The sequence below is a fragment of the Eptesicus fuscus genome, chromosome 16 (genome assembly GCF_027574615.1).
Source record: "Eptesicus fuscus isolate TK198812 chromosome 16, DD_ASM_mEF_20220401, whole genome shotgun sequence".
NCBI classification, from domain to species: Eukaryota; Metazoa; Chordata; class Mammalia; order Chiroptera; family Vespertilionidae; genus Eptesicus; species Eptesicus fuscus.
The window spans coordinates 12145414-12165592 of NC_072488.1; the positions used below are offsets into that span (position 1 = coordinate 12145414).

At 39.6% G+C, this 20179-nt stretch overlaps 1 protein-coding gene across 1 annotated transcript; it reads left to right on the forward strand.

The window, feature by feature from the left end:
- The first annotated feature begins 225 nt into the window (after nt 1–225).
- On the forward strand, nt 226–19201 carry ZNF512 (zinc finger protein 512). Its single transcript, XM_008162290.3, has 14 exons — nt 226–356; nt 870–928; nt 5505–5692; nt 6110–6205; nt 6504–6587; nt 7249–7373; nt 7918–8004; nt 8424–8522; nt 9120–9287; nt 12695–12883; nt 14275–14376; nt 15256–15318; nt 16411–16509; nt 17548–19201. Exons 1-14 carry the CDS (start codon nt 327–329, stop codon nt 17857–17859), a joined length of 1701 nt encoding a protein of 566 aa, XP_008160512.2. The 5' UTR covers nt 226–326; the 3' UTR covers nt 17860–19201.
- The last annotated feature ends 978 nt before the right edge of the window (nt 19202–20179 follow it).

The following is a 20179-nucleotide window of genomic DNA, read 5'->3' on the forward strand; positions in this document are numbered from 1 at the left end:
ACTCATCGTGCTGGGGATGAAGGGTGGACCTGAACCAAGAGGGAGGGGATCCTGAGGCCACCAGGTTAAGGCTCCACTCTCCCCTGGGCCGCACCACACCATCCTGGGGCGGGGTCTCCGAGGTATTGGAGAGTGGCTCGTCACGTGACCCGCTGCGGCGGCGGCAGCAGCCCCCTCGGAAGCCGCCAGGCGGAAGTGGGCGTTCGGGACGGAGTCGCGCGGCGCAGACTGCGCAGACTCCACATCCGGGAGAGGCGAGGAGAGCAGAAGTGGCGTTGGTCTGGCTGGAGCCCTGGGGTGAATTTGTTAGGCGTGGAGAGGGAGTGATGTCTTCCAGGCTCGGTGCAGTTCCCGCCGTGAGTTTCTCGGTTTGGCCGTTGTGCTTCAGAGGGAGCGCTGTGGAGCCCGCGGCACGCGGTCCTCGCTTTTGTCCCAGGCTCCCTGTTGGTTTTATCAGAGCCCCTCGCAGGCCCCACCCTGTTAGGTCAGAGCTACCTGCCCTCCTCTTTCTCCCCGCTTCTCCGCTGCCTGTTCCTCACCACCTTGGATTCAGTCCGTCGCCACGTTGCCATTAGTTCCTATTCTTTTTATATGTCCAATGCCTCCCGTATCCATTGTCCTCTCTTTTCTCCTCCCTTTAGAGCCTCTATCCAGACAGGGTTTTCAGAATGGGGAAGATGAAGGCTCTGGTGTTGTCACCTGCCCTAGGAAGATAGATCGGCACACTTTTCCTAAAAAAAGCCCTGCCTCCTTCGGTTTGAGGTAGTTGCCCCGGGAGAGCTTCGTGTCTTCTGGGCACCGGGGAATTGTCTTTCCGTGGTCAAGGTCCGGAGATCCCTAGCATTCACTCATGTGCTTGCGTTTGATAGACTTCGGGACCCACCTCCTTTAAGCAGCAGAGGAGCACGAGGATCGTGGGAACGAAGACGTAAGTGAGGTTTTCTGAGGTCCATTTATAATTGTGCCGCCGGCGCAGTCCATTAGAACTGCCTCTGAGGATGAACATGGTTTGTATCCGCACTGCCCAGTGCTGTAGCTCCTAGCCACCCATGGCTTTTGAGCTCTTGAAATGTGGCTACTGTGAGAATCTATTTTAAGTTGCTTTTAATTTGAATTACCTTAAATTTAAATAGCCACCTGTAGCTAATGTCTACCAGATTGGACAGGGCAGGTCTAAACCCAGAGAAAAACTTAGCTTGCAAAAGTACGAATTATAATAAAAATGCAAGGTAGGACTCAGTGTAGCTCTCCATTTATGTACACATAAGAAGGAATAATAAAAATGACTCTAAGACATCCTTGTATTTTCAAACTATTTGGCTTCCAGACTGGTGTATTTTGTATATTGAATGTGCTAAGCTTTTACATATTAAAGCAAAAAGTAGTTAACTAGGTATTTATTGGAAGGGATTAATTCATTCAAATAACATTTACTAAAATCTATGTTTCAGACACCACTGACCTGTTATCTCACTACAGTGGTTTGCATGTTTTAGGATTTTATATAAATAAAATTATACATTATGTTGTCTTTTTGCATGATTTCTTTCACTCAGAATAATGATTTTGAATGAAAGGTAGTTTTTAATACTGAGTAGAATTCCATTATGGATAGACCATCATTTATTTAGCCATCTACCTTGATGAATATTTGGGTTATTTTCAATTTGAGGGTATTATAGTAAAGCTGCTATGAACATTCTTGTTCAAGTCTCTGTGTGGGAAAATGTTTTTGTTTCGCTTGATAAGTATCTGAGATGGTATTTATTTACTAGGATGGTATTTAGCATTTAAGATGGTTGGGTCATACATATGTCAGGAGTGTGTTTAACTTTTACAAGACATTACTTGTTTTCCAAAACGGTGGTATTGTTTTACATTCCTGCCAGCAGTTTATGAGAGTAAGTCTTTAATTTTAGCTAATTTAGTGGGTATATAATGATGTTTCATTGTGTGTTTTTTAAATTTTTAATTTTTCAGTTACAATTGACATACAACATTATATTAGTTTCAAGTGTACAACATAGTGCTTAGACATATAACTTACGAAGTAAATCACCCGGATAAATCTAGTACCTTTTCCTTCATTTCAAATGTGTTTTATTTTATGGAGCATAGTTATAATAATAGTTGTTTTAAAGTCTATGATAGTTCCAACATCTAGATTATCTTGGGGTTGTCATCTCTTTATCATCTGTTTCTTTGAGAATTTGCTCACATTTTCCTGATTGTATATTGCATAATTTTGGAATTCTCAAGATTGTGAATGCTATATATATAGACTCTGGGTCGTTTCAGAATCTTCTGGGAAGTGTTAATGTTTTTATTTTAATAGGTAACCTGTTTATGTTCAGACCATAAGTTGTTTTGCCTTTTGAGGGCATTGGTTCAATATCAGTTCAATTCTTTGAGTCTTTGCTATGATGGTTTAGGTATGTTTTGTACATAAAGAGCCCATGGGTTAGTCTGAGACTTTTTTTGGGGGTGTTTCAAAACTTGTTTTTGCTCTCAAAGCTTTTGATACATTGGTTTGGGTCCATCTCACACTAGTAGCTCAGGGGTTGGTCTGAGACTTGTCCATTTGTTCAAATCTTATTTCATTTTTCTAAGCCTTTACAAAAGCTGGTTTGGGTATGTTCCACACATACATAGCTCAGGCTAAGCTGTGATTTGTGTGGATTCATACCTAAAATCATGGGATCCTTTTTTGCCTATCTCTTCTCTATGACTCCCCCCACCACACACATGCTCTATAGGTATCCCTCTTCCTGGTTTTTCTGGCCAGAAAGGTGTGAATCTATTGGAATTTAGACGGCCATCATGCACTGCAAGTGGGGTCCACCCTTGTTGCAAAGCCACATGTGAGGGGGGGAAAAACTGGGAAACATACCCTCATTTTTTGACTCTTCTCCACAACCCACGTCATTTTATTTACTTTTTAGAGTCCAGAGTTTTTAGTTATAATCAGCAGGTATGGTGGGCTTATGCCACTATGCCAGAACCAGGACTTCTTTGTATTAAATTGATAATCTAGAGCTCATGTGCAGAGAGCTGAAAATCATTCTACCCTTTTTGTAACATTTGACATTATCAGTCCCTGTTATTTTTTCTTATTCCCATTTCCATCCCCTTCCTCCCAATAGACAACCATGTTAACAAGTTTGATATTTACCCTTAAATAGAGGGGTGGGCAAAAGTAGGTTTATAATTGTGAGTATGCAAAATACAGTTTATTTTATTTATTTTTTTAAAATATATTTTGTTGATTTTTCACAGAGAGGAAGGGAGCAGGATAGAGAGCTAGAAACATCGATGAGAGAGAAGCATTGACCAGCTGCCTCCTGCACGCCCCCTACTGGGGATGTGCCCGCAACCAATGTACATGCCCTTGACCGGAATCGAACCTGGGATCTTCCAGTCTGCAGACTGATGCTCTATCCACTGAGCCAAACCGGTTTCAGCCAGAGTTTATTTTTATATTAGAGGCCCTATGCATGAAATTTGTGCAAGAGTAGGCCTTACTTCCCCCGGCTGCTGGCACCAGCTTCCCTCTGGCACCAGGGACCCGGGCTTCCCTTGTAGTCCTGCCTTTGTCCTGAAGGACGTCTGGTCTAATTAGCATATTATGCTTTTATTACTATAGATAATTATTTAGTAATTATTATATTTTCCATTCAAACAACTGTAAACCTACTTTTTTAAGATTTTTAAATTGATTTTTAGAGAGAGAGAGAGAGGGGAAGGAGAGGGAGAGAGAGAGAGAAAACATCAATGTGAGAGTGAATCATCCATCTGCTGCCTCCTGCACAGCCCCTACAAAGGATCAAGCCCAAATCTCAGGCATGTGCCCTGACCAGGATGAAGTCCAACCAACTGAGCCACACCAGCCAGGGCTGTAAACCTACTTTTGCTCACCCCTGTATTTATGAATTCTTGCAAAATAGCTAGTGATATTTACATGTGTTTTTTTTTTTTTAATTTACTGAATTGACGTACTATAGATCTTGTTCTGTTTCTCTTTTCATTCAGTAGTATGCTTTTTAGTTATGTTCATGTCTCTGTGTGAAATGGTTTATTGCTTCTATCACATTTTACTTACATAGTTTCTTAAGAATGGTCACCTGTATTTCTTCCAACTCCCTGCTCTTAAAACTTCTATCTTTAATTCTTATCAGCTATATCTCTAAAGTGTTATCTTGAATATGTCAGCTTATCTTTATTACAAAACCTTAGTTCATGCCCTCATCATCTCATCCATACAACTTACTTTATTCATTTTTCCTTTATGTATCATCTTCCATACAGGATCCAGAATGACCTTTCTAAACCATAAATCTAAAGTGGCTTCACACTTAGTAATCAGCCAAAGACCTTGTATGCATATGTACATAACCCATGGATGCAGACAGTAGGGCGGTGAAGGCCTGGGCCAGGGGGTGGTGGTGGGCTGGAGGGGGTGGGGGTGAGGGCAAGGGGACATATGTAATACTTTCAACAATAAAGATGAAAAACAAACAAATAAATAAAAACATGAAAAAAATGATAAAGTGGCCTCACATCTTGACAACTGTTATTCTACCATTTTCTGAGCCACCTAGAAGATAATTTGTAGTTACTCATTAAGTTTGTTAATGTCATACTGACTGACTTGTCTTGGATTTGGGAATTTGGGTCCAACTGTATACCAGATTTCTTAGCTTAACCAAGACAAGATAGCACCCTTCTTTTAGCTATAGGAGCTAAGTATCATGTTGCCTAAGTAAGATAGGGTAGCTCTGACATCAGGGTTTAGGGAGAAGGTTAAGGGAGAAGGCACATGGATCAAAATAGGGCCTACAAACTGTTCTTCTGTTCCTTTTTTTTCCCTCCAAGATATATATTACTGATTTTTCACAGAGAGGAAGGGAGAGAGATAGAGAGTTAGAAACATCGATGAGAGAGAAACATCAATCAGCTTGCCTCCTGCACACCCCCTACTGGGGATGTACCCGCAACCAAAGTACATGCCCTTGACGGGAATCGAACCTGGGACCCTTGAGTCTGCAGGCCAACGCTCTATCCACTGAGCCAAACCAGTTAGGATCTTCTGTTCCTTTATTCTCAGATATATTACCTAGTTACTGACCCTCTGTCTGAGAAATAAGGAGACCTGGACAATATCTGGCTACAGATCCAGGGGATTGTCTGGCCACAGAATACCCTATTACTTAGACAACTTTCTTTTCTTGGATGAATCTAGAAAGGAATGCCTTCTTGGGCTGCAGAGTATTCACTTATGTGAACAGCTTACTCTTTCTTGTTATAATGAAGTATAGTACTAGTTGTATGTGTTGTGTTAGATTATTGTAATTGCTTGAAGATTACAATTTAAATTGTTTTTATTATCAGACTTCTTTGTTTTTACAAAGGTAACCAAGTTGGTTATCTTCTTAATGATATAAAATAATTACTAGGAACTTTATTCCACACCCTCCTTTACAGTATATACCTTTGTGTCATATTAGTAGCAGGACCAAGTGCTCCATAAAGGATAACAGTTTCCAGTACACTATTCCTCACGATGATTCCTTAAGCGGCTCATCATCTGCCTCGTCATGTGAACCAGTAAGTGATTTTCCAGCAACCTTCCGAAAATCTACCTACTGTATGAAGATGAGAAGGATCAAGCCAGCTGCTACTCCACATGTTGAAGGTATCATTTTCATGTTTTTTTTAAATGTTTTTATTGATTTTAGAGAGACTAAGGGAGAGGGGGAGAGAGAGGGAAACATCGATGAGAGAGAAACATCAACATCCATTGGCTGCCTCCTGCCTGCGCCTTACTTGGGATCAAGCCCACAATCTGGGCATGTGCCCTGACCAGGAATCGAACTGGTGACCTCTTAGTCCATGGGTTGACGCTCAACCACTGAGCCACATTGGCCGCTCAACCACTGAGCCAAAACAGCTAGGGCTATACCAACTTCTTTAACAATGTCACAGGCACTTCTGAGGCCTGTGCTTGCTAATGATCTTTCCCTTTGATGGTCTTGTGAGTGATGTTTTGAAAGCAGGCCCCGATGTTCACTTCTATACCCTACTTAGGTCTTGTGTGTGTATGATATTTCAGGGTCAGATGGAGTATCAACTAAAGGAAAAAGGAAACCCAGGCAGGAAGAAGATGAAGATTATCGAGAATTTCCCCAGAAGAAGCATAAGCTGTATGGTAATGGTGTCACTTGGCTAGTTCTTTACCCCCTGGGTACCTGGGCTTTACTCTTTGAGGGAGAGAGACTTTAGGGTTTGGCCCTTGAAACACTTTTGAACCCTTTGAATTTTTAGGCAAGGCATGGCTTCCATCCTGCCTTATTTTACCTTCATTTTCCTTCTGTCATTATTTAAGGGAGTCAGTTGGTTAAGGGACTGGGGCATAGGGTGTTGAGGAGAGGAGGGAAGAGATGTTGGTACTAGAGAGGGGTTAGCAAAGGTGATATGTTGGGCTTCAAGTTTCTGTCTTGCGTCAGGGAGGAAGCAACGACCTAAAACTCAGCCTAATCCCAAATCCCAGGCTCGTCGTATTCGGAAGGAACCACCAGCTTATGCAGCAGGTATGCTTTCTGTTGGAAGCTTTGTGGGATCTAGTTCTCTCATTCTGATTTTTGTTGTTATTGTTGGTAAAGGAATGATGTAGAAAAGCATTTCTTTAAGAAGGCACAGGTAATAATAGCATGGGTTTGAAGGTCAGACAGACCTTTGTTCAAGTTTTGGCTCTTCAATAATTTTCTCATCTGCCTCAACTTAATTTCTGTAAGCTTCAATTTCCCTGACTCTAAATAGGCATAATAAAGGCAGTCAGAATTGTGAGAATTAAATGGGATAAAAACATTTAACAAAGCCTCAGGCATAGGAAGCACTCAGCAAACTGGCTATTACATATCTCAGTATCCCATTATTAAACGCTGCTATGAAAAATGTTGCCTGTTGTCAGCTATATCTCAATAAAGCTAGAAAAGAAATGTTGCCTAGTTCTTCAAGCCATTGGGATTTGGAGGTTTCTTAGATGGTTTTTAATCATGGGGAATTGAGTAGAAGTTTCAGAAACTCCTCACTTGTCGGAAAAAATTATTTCTAGAAGTTATAAACAATAGGAGTCTCTTCCCCAGGAAGGGGAAAAACCATTTTGTGATACTTTTCCTAAGTGCTGGAATTGTGCTTTTTGTTTCTGGAGAGTACCACAGATTATATCATGTTCTTTTATCTTTTTTGTAGGCAGTTTAGAGGAGCAATGGTACTTAGAAATTGTGGATAAAGGCAGTGTCTCTTGTCCTACCTGCCAGGCAGTGGGGAGAAAGACCATAGAGGGCTTAAAGAAACACATGGAAAACTGCAAACAGGTTAGATATTTTGTGGCATTTCATGACTGTTATATTATGATCTTTTACCCAAAGTTTAGATATCTGGCACTGTGTTGGATATGCTGATTACCGTGGAGAAGAGGCAACATTGTCATAGGGAAAACATAGGCTTTGGACTGTGACAGACTTGGGTTTGAATCTTTACTCAGCCACTTACTAGTTGTATCATTTAGCTTTTTATGTGTGAGACTCATGTTTCCTCATTTATAAAATAGAAATAAAGTAATTACTATTTGGGTAGTTTATGAGAGGATAAGAAAGAAATAACACATGCTAAGTTCCTACCCCATTATTTGGCAAGTATTGGCACTCAGTAAATGGTAGTTTCTATTTTGTAAGAAATGAATTGCCTTTAATTTTCTTTCCTTGAGGATGTGACATGGAGTTTGTGGGATTTTGAGATTCATTGACTGTTGAGTTTGGGAAATAAAGGAGATACAGAGGTCAGCATTTGAATAGGACTTTGTGGCATTCTTTTTCTCTGTTGAATAGTCTGGCACTGAGCAGTATTTTTTCTCTGCAGGAAATGTTTACTTGCCATCATTGTGGGAAACAACTTCGTTCACTGGCAGGGATGAAGTATCACGTCATGGCAAACCATAATAGTTTGGTAAGAGTGTCTTCTGTCCTACATGAGCCTACGTGGTGTTTGGGTGTCTTAGATGAGTATAGATAACTCAGTGGAGATGACTAAGGCTCTGGGACTTTACAGGGGTGTGAGTAAGAAGACCCTTTCAATAGAAGACCTATGTACAATGAAACCTTTGTGGTGGATACATTGGTATTTTGTGTTTAGGTTAGTCCCAAAGGTTCATATCCTGGGAGGTAGAGGCTTAGAACTCTAATTTCCATTACATTCACTTCCTTGTCTGTCTAGGAGATAGAGAAAGCCAGGAGTCAGATAACATAGTCTTCATGGGCATCAGCTTAGGTGCTAGTCTAGTCCTTGATTCTTCTATGATACAATTTTTTCCCCTGTATCTGTCTTTTCCATGAATTATCTGCTTGTTTGCTTCTCTTGCTTTCTAGCCCATTTTGAAGGCCGGAGATGAAATAGATGAGCCAAGTGAGAGGGAACGGCTCCGAACAGTTCTAAAGAGACTGGGAAAGCTCAGGTGCATGCGTGAGGTAAGAACCCGAGGACAGCACCTCCTTCTGCCTGGAGTCTTAGGCCCATGTCTTCCTGTTACTCGCTTCCATTTCTCCTCCTCCTCCCTGGTAGACCTGGTTCGGTATCATCTTCCAGCATAAGAGTGGCTCCCGCTTTTCCAGGTCTCCTGAACTCATTAATAGGTCTTTATTTTTTTTCTTGTCTCCAAAAATTTATTTTTTCCCCTTTATCCTTTGTTTGAAGGGGTTTCTTTACCACCCTTTCTTTGGTGTGACGAAGAGGCTCCTAGTAACCTCACTGTGAGGAACTTTGATATTGCTGGGTATTTGATATTGGATCATAGACTAAGGAGGAAGCTCTGACACAGAAGAGGTGCACAGTTCTAGTTTGTTAAATGTGGACTGAACATTGAATTTGATGCTTGGTGGTAGACAGAACAGCTGTTGGGCCAGGGACAAGAAGGGGGTGTGCCAATGGGAAATGCTGGGAAGGGTCTAGTGACATCAGAGGGTCTATTCATGTGGAGGGTGGTTGACTGCCTGTGGCTGTGGAGAAATTTAGAGATCATGTCAAAAGATATAAGATTATAGTTTTGGTTTCTCTCCTGTGTTCAGAGTTGCTCTAGTAGCTTCACCAGCATCATGGGATATCTGTACCATGTAAAAAAATGTGGTAAAGAGGCTTCGGAGCTGGAGGAGATGATCTTGAAGTGTCACCACTGTGGGAAGCCATATAGATCGAAGGCTGGACTTGCATATCACCTGAGGTCAGAGCATGGGCCTGTGAGTACTGATTACTTTCCAGACCCTGTTTGGGATATATTCTGTGGTAGCTGCTTAGCCCTACATCTTCCCATACATTCTTGGTTCCTTGTTTGTATACTCATTTAATTATGAAGCTTTTGTTCTCTTTTCCTTGTTCTTCCTTTGTTCTCTTATTTCTGCCTTTTGAATAGTCTTAGCTTAGAGAAATCAAAGTTCATTGTACAGTCTAGGCAGAAGTAAACTCATTATTATTTTTTTAAAGCTTAAGGCATTTCCCCTTAGCTAGAAATTTTGTGGAAATCTGTCCGGCTGTTTTCTGTATTCCAATTTATTTGTGTTGACTTTTTTTTTCTGATTACATTTCTACATTCCCTTACCTCATGTTTAAGAGTTAAGTTTCAAGATATAATTTACATATGGTAATTAATATTCACCCTTTTGGTATACAGTTATAAAAGTTTTGACAACTTCATATAGTCATGTAACCAGCACCATAATTAAGATATAGAACAATTTGATAATCTCCCCCAAATTTCCTTATGTCTCTTTGTAATCAGTTCTTCTCACCATTCCCAACCCCTGGCAACCACTGATCTATTTTCTGTCTTTATAGTTTTGCTTTTTTTTAGAATATCATATAAATGGAATCATATAGTATGCAAACTTTTGAGTCTGGCTAATTCCACTTAGCATAATGCATTTGAGATTCATTTATATGTTGGCATGTGTCATTAGTTTATTCCTTTTAATTTGTGTCTAGAAATTCCATTATATGGATGTCTCACAATTTGTTTATCCATTTACCAGTAGAAGAATGTTTGGTTATTTCCATTTGTGGGTAATTATGAGTAAATATGCTATAAATATTTGCTTAAAAGTTATTGTATGAGCCATGGCTGGTGTTGCTCAGTGGTTTGAGTGTCGTCCCATTCACCAAGATTGCTGATTCGATTCCCCGTCAGGGCACATGCCTGGGTTGTGGGCTTGGTACCCAGTTGGGGGCATGTAGGAGGCAGCCGATAGATGTTTTTCTCTCTCCCTCTTCCCCTCCCTCTAAAACAATAAAAACAAAAAAAAGTTATTGTCTGACACTGTTGGTGGGAATGCAGACTGGTGCAGCCATTATGGAAAACAGTATGGAGTTTCCTCAGGAAATTAGATATGGAACTGCCATTTGACCTAGTGATCCCACTTCTAGGAATATATCCTAAGAGTTGAAACACCAATCAGAAAGACTTTACACACCCCTATGTTCAAAGCAGTGAAATTTACAATAGCTAAGATCTGGAAACAGCCTAAATGCCCATCAGTAGATGAGTGGATAAAAAAGCTGTTGTACATTTACACCATATAATACTCTGCAGCAGTAAAAAAGAAGGATCTCTTACCACTTGAGACAGCATGGAGGGAGCTGGAGAGTATTATACTAAGTGAAATAAGCCAGTCAGACAAAGACAATATCACATGATCTCACTCATATGTGGAATCAAATGAACAAAATAAACTGATGAACAAAATAGATCCAGAGAGATAGAAGCATGGAACAGTGGGGGAAGGTGGGTGGGAAGAAATCAATCGAAGAACTTTTATGCATGTATGCATAATCCATGGATACAGATAATAGGGTGGTGAAGGCCTGGGGGATGAGGTGGGAGAGGACTAGAAGGGGTCAATAGGAGAAAAAAGGGGACATATGTAATGATTTCAATAATAAAGATTAAAAAAAGTTATTGTATGAAAATAAGTTTTACTTTTTCTTGGGTAAATACTTAGGAATGGGATTACTAGGTCATATGATAAATGTATGTTTAATTTTATAAGAAACTTCCAAATTGTTTTCCAAAGTGGCTATGCCATTTTGTCTTCTCACCAGCAAAGGATGAGAATTCCAGTTGCTTTGCATCCTTCTCAGCACTTGCAATTGTCAGTCTCATTTAAAAAATCCATTCTGAGAGGTATGTAGTGGTATTTTACTGTGGTTTAATTTTGCATTTCCCTGATTTAATGATGTTGATCATCTTTTCATTTACTTATTGGCGATGTCAATCTTTAGTGAAGTATCTTCATTTGTGAAGTGTCTGTTAAAATCCTTTGTTGCCCTGATCGGTTTGCCTCAGTGTATAGAGCGTCGGCCTGTGGACTGAAAGGTCCCAGGTTCGATTCCAGTCAAGGGCATGTACCTTGGTTGCGGGCACATCCCCAGTAGGGGGTGTGCAGGAGGCGGCTGATTGATGTTTCTCTCTCATCGATGTTTCTAACTCTCTATCCTTCTCCCTTCTTCTCTGTAAAAAAAAAATCAATAAAATATATTTTTAAAAATCCTTTGTTCATTTTATTATTGGAGTTTTTGTTGTCTTACTATTAAATTTTGATCGTATTCAGAGTTTTTTACATATTCTGGACACAAGTCCTTTATCAGATGTGTTTTGCAAATATTTTCACCCATTCTTTAGCATCTTTTCATATTTTATAGTGTTCTTCAAAGAGCAGATCAAGTACAATTCATCTTTTTTTTCTTTTATGGATAATGCTTTTGTTTTTGTATCTAAGATATTTTTGCTCAACCCAACGTATAATTTTCTATTGCTGCTGTAAAAAGTATCACCACAAACTAATGGCTTAAACAATACAACTATATTATCTCACATTTCATTAGGCCAGGAGTCCAGGTATAGTCGGTACAGCTGGCTCCCCCGTGTAGAGCCTCCCCAGGCTGGAATCAAAGTTTGATTAGGGCCATTCCTTTATGAGGCTTGAGGGGAAAACCTGTTTCTAGGCTCCTTAAGGTTGTTTAAGAATTCGGCTCCATGCAGTTGTAGGACCTCATTTCCTTGCTTGCTGTAGGCCAGGAGTTGTTCTGAGCTTCTAAAGGCCACCTACTTTCCCTGGCTCATGGACCCTTCACTTTCAACAACAGTGTTAAGTTTATCTCATTCTTTGAATCTCTCTGGCCCCTTCTGTCACATCTCTCTTACTTAAAGTCAACTGATTATGGATTTTAATTAGATTTATAAAATACTTTCACATCAGCACCTAGATTAGTGTTTGAATAACTGATGACTGCAGCCTAGCCAAATTGACACATCAATAAACCATCACACCCCTAATATGATATTGTATGTTAATTGTAACTGAAAAATACATTTAACAAAATTATACTTAGGATCACCAAAAATTTATCCCTTGGTTTCTCCTAGAAGTTTTATTGTTTTATGGTTTACACAGGGCTCTTATCCATTTTGAGTTAATTTTTGTATGTAATGTGAGGTAAAATGTACATTAAGATGGTGGAGCTTTATGATAGTGATTAGCAAGCTAATGAATAGCTCTTTTGCTATTGAGAGCAGAAAGGACAGCCTTTAATCACCTCTTCTGGAAGACACTTCTCAGGCTTGTGTTTTGTTCGCTATGTTTCATTTTTGCAGATCTTTCCAGGGTCAGGACAGCCAGAGTGCTTAAAAGAGATGAGCCTGGAGCCAAAGAGTGGGGGCCGAGTTCAGAGGCGTTCTGCCAAGATAGCTGTGTACCACCTGCAGGAGCTGGCCTCTGTGGAACTGGCCAAGGAGTGGCCTAAGAGGAAGGTTCTTCAGGATCTGATACCTGATGACCGGAAGGTAAGGTAGAAACTTGTATTACTTTTGAAGGATTATGTCTAATACTATGCTTATTACATATAGAAGAGTAAATGCACTTGAGTGAGTGCATGATAAACAATATTTTGCTGCTGCTACTGCTTCTTTTTTTTTTAATCCTCAGCCAGGGATATTTTTCCATTGATTTTTAGAGAGTGGAAGAGAGAGGGAAAGACAGAGAGAATTATTGTTGTGAGAGAAACACATCGATTGGTTGCCTCCTGCATGAACCCTGACCAGGACCGGGGTCAGGGGGGAGCCTGCAACCAAGGTACATGCCCTTGACTGGAATCGAACCTGGGACTCTTCAGTCCGAAGGCCGATGCTCTATCCACTGAGCCAAAACTGGCTAGGGCATATTTTGCTTCTTTATCCTTGGAGATGAAGTACATCTGATCCAGCTCCAGTGTTTCAGATCATATAGGTTTTAGAGAAACAGTATGTTTCAGAAGCTCCTTTAAGGAGCCTCTTAATTTTGGACCATTCCCAGAAGGTACCTAAATTCCCAAATTAGTTTTTGCTTGGTCCTTGCCTAATGTGTTTCCACTTTGTTAGTTCATATGTAGTTTATATTTAACTGAGGTAAATGCTAAACGCTTGATTAGGGTGTGTTGTCCAGTTTTTTCCATAGCAAAATTACAATTTTCCCCTTTCTAATTAGTGAATATTTTGTGGAGTGATTGAGACTACATAACTAACCTGTTTTATCTACTTCTACCCACTTTAACATCCAACAATGATTCAGGCTTGCAGCAATTATTACTGTGGTGTTTGCTTAATGATTTTTTTTGTTGTTTCTTCTACAATTATTAAGAGACAGCTCTGTCCTTTTCTTCTAATTTGTTTTATATTAGTATAGACTCATGGGTATTTATTCAATGGCCTATGATTCAATGCTATTGTTATTTATTTTGCTGCGCAAATTGTCCCAGATTTGGCCATGAAAAGCTCTTTTTGACATTCCCCTATCATTTTTAAAAAATATATTTTTATTGATTTCAGAGAAGAAATGAGAGGGAGAGAGAGATAGAAACATCAGTGATGAGAGAGAATCATTGATCGGCTGCCTTCTGCACACCCCCTTTTCCCCCCGATTGGGGATTGAGTCTGCAACTGAGATAAGTGTCCTTGACCGGAATCAAACCTGGGACCCTTTGGCCTGTGGGCTGACACTCTATCCCCTAAGCCAAACTGGGTAGGGTAGTTTCAGGAACTTTAAAGGGTCTTACGTATTACAATTTTTTTTTTTGTGTGTGTGTATATGAAGATATACTTGTGGAACTCCAGAATTACATAACCTGAAGAGTTGGGTTGAAACTTTTGGGATGTTTTGGAAGTTGGATTCTTCCAATAAGATCTTTCTTATCTTGTAGTTAAAATATACTCGCCCTGGGCTACCTACCTTCAGCCAGGAAGTACTACATAAATGGAAGTCAGACATCAAGAAGTACCATCGTATTGAGTGTCCTAATCAGGTGGTTCTTTCTCATTCATTTATTCAGTAAATGTTTATCAGGCATCTGCTGTTGTTTCAGTTATTTATTCCTTTGTGACAAAGCCCCCGAACCTGAGAGACTTAACATCAATTATTTTATTTGTTCACAATTCTGTAATAATTTTGTCAGGGCCCAGGGTAGTTTTCCTGCTGTACATGGCATCAGCTAAGATCACTCATAGGTTGCATTCAGCTGGAAACTCAGATGGGACCTGAATGTCCAAGATGGCTTCTATGCAGCTAATTGAGCTGGAAGCTTGGCTCTCCACATGACCTCTCTCTCTAGCAGGTAGTCAGATTACCAGCAGAGTATATATTCTAAGAATATGAAAGTAGAAGCTGAAGGTCTCTTAAGACCTAGTTTCAGAATTTGTTCAGCATCTCTCCATAGCATTCTATTGGTCAAAGGAATCACAGTGCTAACCCAGATTCAAGGAGAGGATAAACAGACTCCACTTTTTGATAGGAAGAGTGGCAGAGAATTTCCAGCCATCTTTAATCTAACTTACCTATATATACAGTACTTTGCAGAGGAGTAGATATATAAGTAATAGAAGACATATTTGTACTAAAGAAAGCAGATTTAAAAAAAAATCTGTAATTTTCTATGTTTAAGTATCAGAAAAAGTACCAGGGAAGGGAATATGTTAAGCTCTGTAAATAACTTACTTACCTCTTTATCTTTTTATTTTATTTTTTACCTTTTGTTGGTTTTCCTTTTTGCTTTTGTGGCTTGCATGTGAATTCTTTTCCTGTTTGGTTGTAGTACAAATGCAAGGTTGGTCATGGTCAACAATCAGATTGCTGAGAGAAGGATGCTCAACAAGTCTTCATGTTGTTTTTTCTTCTTTTTTTTCAGGGTTGTGAGGCTGTCTACAGTAGTGTATCTGGCCTTAAAGCTCACCTGGGCTCTTGTACTTTGGTTTGTAACTTTCTGAACTATTTATCTTAACATGACTTCTGAAATAGAAGAGAATTCAGTTTAGGTGAACAGCTAATTGTCCTGTTTTCTGTTACCTTCAGAGGCTGATTTAGTTTTTTATGTCCCAAAGAATCTTGGTCTATTATTGGGTATGTCCAAAGTGCAGAAAAGGCCAAGATAGCCATTAGTCATATCAATTGAAGAGTTTGGAGAAAAATATATTAGTTCTGAATCCCTACCACACTGGACCTGACCTGTCTTATTGGGTCTTAAACTTTCTAGAGTCAATTTACATGCACTTATCTGGATTAGTGAAGATCCTCTAAATGCATCTGAACTATACTGGCCTCTAGAGGTGGGAGGTGGGAGGTGAGATCCCTAGGTGTCAGGCTAAGAGCCATTCACCTCACTGAGTCTTTTCCATATTGACCCAGATGCCCTACCACCCACCAGCCCTGGGGATTGGTGCCACTTTCCAATCCCTTTTAGAAGTATCTCTTCACACAAAATGAACATCATGGAAACACAAAGCTTCAGGAAGGGAGAGAAGTCTTAGTTCAAGGCAATAAGAGGGTTGTAGGCATCCAAACCAGATCGGTCCAGGAATGCTTAAGAGCTTGGTCATCTTGATCTTAGTTTCTGAGTCCTTAAACTTTGTGTTATGGATGATACTCTTCTAATCCTAGGTTTCTAAGGCACTCTTTGCAGCAATGGATTATATTGGGGAGAATTACACTTTGGTGCCTATAGTAAAGTTCAGAAGTTTGATAATTTTGGGGGAGGAACCAAGAGAACCTTGAAAGTGAAGTAATGAATAAGAGAAGATAGATGTGACATGTCACATAATAAAAGTAGGAGGATTTCGGGTTGTGTTGAGGGGGTGGGAGGTTTTGGTAGAGAATTGCATTAGGATAGATATATAGTGGTGATAGTCTGCCCGAGCTGTTTTTCCTAAATATATTGCTGTTTTGGATTTTCTTCCTTCTTACCTTTGCTGAAGTAGAATCCCTTCTTTTCATCAATAACAGTCCCTGCATGTGGCCCAGGTACGTGTTCCTGAGTTTGCCAGTAATACTCTTTTCTTTAAAACAGGGAAACTTTGTGGCTGGAAAATACAAGTGTCTTCTATGTCAGAAAGAATTTGTGTCAGAGAGTGGTGTCAAGTATCACATCAACTCTGTCCATGCTGAGGTGAGGGTCCTGCTTTCTCACAGTGTTTTTCTTTTCTAATCATATTTCCTTTTCCCATACATACACCATAAGAGAGATGGATTTTGTTCTGTTTTTGTGGGCTAGGACAGTCAAGGAAAGTAAAGTGGTTACCAGAGACATTGGAGTTCAATCAAGGCACTTGGAACCAGGCTGAATTTACACCTTCTTACTTAACAGAAGTCTCTCTACTTCCATTTTCTAATATTCTTTTAAAAAATATTTTTATTTCAAAGAGGAAGGGAGAGGGAGAGAAAGATAGAAACACCAATTATGAGAAAGGACCATTGATCGGCTGCCTCCTGCATACCCCACACTGGGAATTGAGCTTGTAACCTGGACATGTGCCCTGACCTGGAATCGAGCCATGACCTCCTGGTTCATAGGTCGCCACTCAACCACTGAGCCATATTGGCTGGGCTTCTAATATTCTAACGTCTTTGAGCGACCTGTTTTTAATGCTACTTAAAATACCTCCTAGAGCCTAGCTGGCTGATTGATTATTCTCTCTCACCGTTGATATTTCTATCTCTTTCTTCCTTCCTCTCTGAAATCAATAAAAACATTAAAAGAAAATAATAAAATAAAATACTGCATAGAAATAAATATAAAGGACATTGAGACAACTGAGGAATTTTGAATATTAACTAGATTAAATAATAGCAATGTGTCCATGTTAATATTTCAAAATGTGATAATTGTAGTTACGCAGAAGAACACCCTGGTTCTTAGGCAGATACATGCTGAAGTATTTAGGGATGAAGTAATATGTTGTCTGCAACTAACTTGCAAATGGCTCAGCAAAAAGAAGGAAGGAAGGAAAAGAGAGAGAGGTGAACAATGATAAATCTAGGTGTTCATTAAATTAATAACTTCAGAAGATTTGTAAATTTTCAAAATAAAAAACTAAAAAACTCTGTGTTCTGCCCTAACCATGCCTTTTCTAAAATTCTTCCCACACCTCTTCTCTATGCTTTCCACTATGTTTTGACTGGATAGTGTTTCTGTTTTGCCTTGTAGGATTGGTTTGTTGTAAACCCAGCAACAACCAAAAGCTTTGAAAAGCTGATGAAGATAAAGCAGCGGCAGCAAGAAGAAGAAAAGCGGAGGCAGCAGCACAGGAGCAGGAGGTCTCTGAGAAGGCGGCAGCAGGCTGGCATGGAGCTTCCTGAGCCAGCAGAGCTGAGTCTTAGAGCAGGGAAAGAGCCGAGGAGGAATAACGAGGAACTGCTAGTGTCGACCTCCTGTAAAGAACCAGAGCAGGAACCAGTGCCGGCACAGTTCCAGAAAGTAAAGCCCCCAAAGGCTAATCATAAACGAGGAAGGAAATAGGCAGGCAGTGTGAGAGCGCTCCTAGGAGAGTGGATGGATGCTCTTGTCACGGGGACCTGTGCTGGGAGGACTGAGTTATGGGGCTGAGTGAAGAGAAATGTACTCTTTCAGCTGTTTGTGAAAAGCTACAACTTTCTCAACTCTTTCCTCCTGTATAAATTTCACTGTTTTTCCTACTTATTCACTTTGACAACCTCCCTCCCCAAACCCTTTTTGGTAGGTTTTCCTGCTATTCCTCATTGGAGTCTTATTATTTTTCTCTTATCTTGCCCAAAGAGCTCCCTCTTAAGGCCAGCTATAGGCCCCTCTTGCCCTGTATAAGACTAAGAAAACTGGTTGTTCTTTTCTTCCTGGGGTGTAGAATGTTCTTGGAAATTCCATTGACTTAGTGGTCTCCATCATCAAGTTTATAAAACAATTACAAATTAATTTTTTAAAACCATACTGATTAATCATTTTGTATTTGTGCTATAACAAGTCTAGAAGCTAGAAATGTCATTTGTATAATAAGGTTACTCTCTTTGGGAAACAAACTTTATGGAGGTGGTTCTCTCAATATGGTTTTAGGATTGAAAGAAAGAAATGGGTTTAGGATGAAAAAGCTAGAACTTCCCTACACTAATTCTACTGGGAAGTGTTTTGTCTTCCCCAAGTAGCAGTGACTAACTAAACCCACAGGCATAAAAAAGCAGTCTTAGGAGTAGTATGTCCCAAACATTAAAGTGGCTGGAAAGAAGAAACTAGAAGAAGCAATAAATACTGCCTCAACTTGCCTGGGGCTTGAGGCCTCCTCCTCTGTCGTTATAATCGGTGCCCTTCTGAAGTTTGTTTTGCCCTCTCAGTTCTAAGGATTGAGAAATAACCAAGTTGATTGCCCCTGATTTTTTATACAGAATCCTAGTGTTCCTGGTAATGCCACTAAGATTGGTAGCCAAGGCACTTGTTCCTTCTCTCCTGGACTTGACCTCACTTGTCTACATCCCACTAAGTCCTCATCCCTCCCTTTAGTCAACCTCGGTCTGAATTTTCTGAGAATATTGCTGTCCTCTTTTACACGTGTTTTATCGTCTTTAATCCTGAGACTTTGACACCAGATATCGATATTTATCTGGAGTTGGAAAGAAAAATTCTTTTTCTGTACCTCATGTCTACCTGATGTCTAATGGGCTGTTAGATGTTTTGAAATAAGTGAAGGACATGGTATATCCACTGTACATTGTCATTTGCAGTTGTGCTCTTAGAGCCCTTTCAGTAGATGAGGATTGTCAGGGAGAAGAAATGAAGAAGCTATATTAATTTCTGGTGAGTAAGACTTGGGAAATGTTTGGCAATGACAACAGAAATAAATGACTCTGTTAGATTGATGTTTCCAGTTGTTCATTGACTCCGACCTGCTATATGACTCCTTGCTGATACAGTATATGGGATAAGAAGATGGCTAGAGGGGAATGAGTTTGAAATAGGGCCAAATGCAGTTGTCTCAGTTATTCTTTAGCCCCAAAAATCTGCTGGCTAAAATGAATAATTTGAGATTAAAGTGAATTTGTGTAGGAAACTTGCCCAATCTCATGCCAGGCCCTTATAGGCACTCTTTGTTCTTCTCCTTCTTTTTAATTGATTTTAGAGAGAGAAAGGGAGAGAGAGAGATTGATGTGAGAGCAGTACACCAGATGCACTATCTGGGATGATTGGAATTAAAACTAAACTGAGATGAGATAGAAGTTCTCCACTCCCGAGTTAGATAATGGGGCCAGCAATGGTAGGAGGGGAATTAAGAGCAGAAGAGTAAAGAACCTAATATCTCATCAGCCTGGGTATATATTTTCCTAGGGTTTTTGCATCCAGAGAGACTAAGGTTTCAAATTTATCTTGGATACCATGCTTTTCAAGTGCCATCTTTCTGTATTTTCAGCTCATGAATTGAAGTATTCAGTTTAAGGTACCTGCATGTTATCTAAAGTCTTATTTTCTGCATTAAAATTTCAATTTTATTATTTGCATACATACTAGTAAGTATAAGAGCAAAAGTAATGAGAGAAAAGTGATGAAGTAGAAAAAATATTAGAACAATAATAAAATCAATAGATTATAATCCAAGTAGGCTTTTATTTTTTAACAACAAAAACTTGTTTAATAAAGAAACTACATATTTAACAGAAACATTATTAAAGCTAGAAGTTAAAGGTACATTGAGGAAGAGTCCTTTGTTTAACCAATTTAAAATCCATTTTACATATAAATAAGACTAAATTCAAGAAAATTATTTTTAAGTTTTTTATTACTGATAATTTCTGGAGAACAAAGTTGATTATATTTTCTC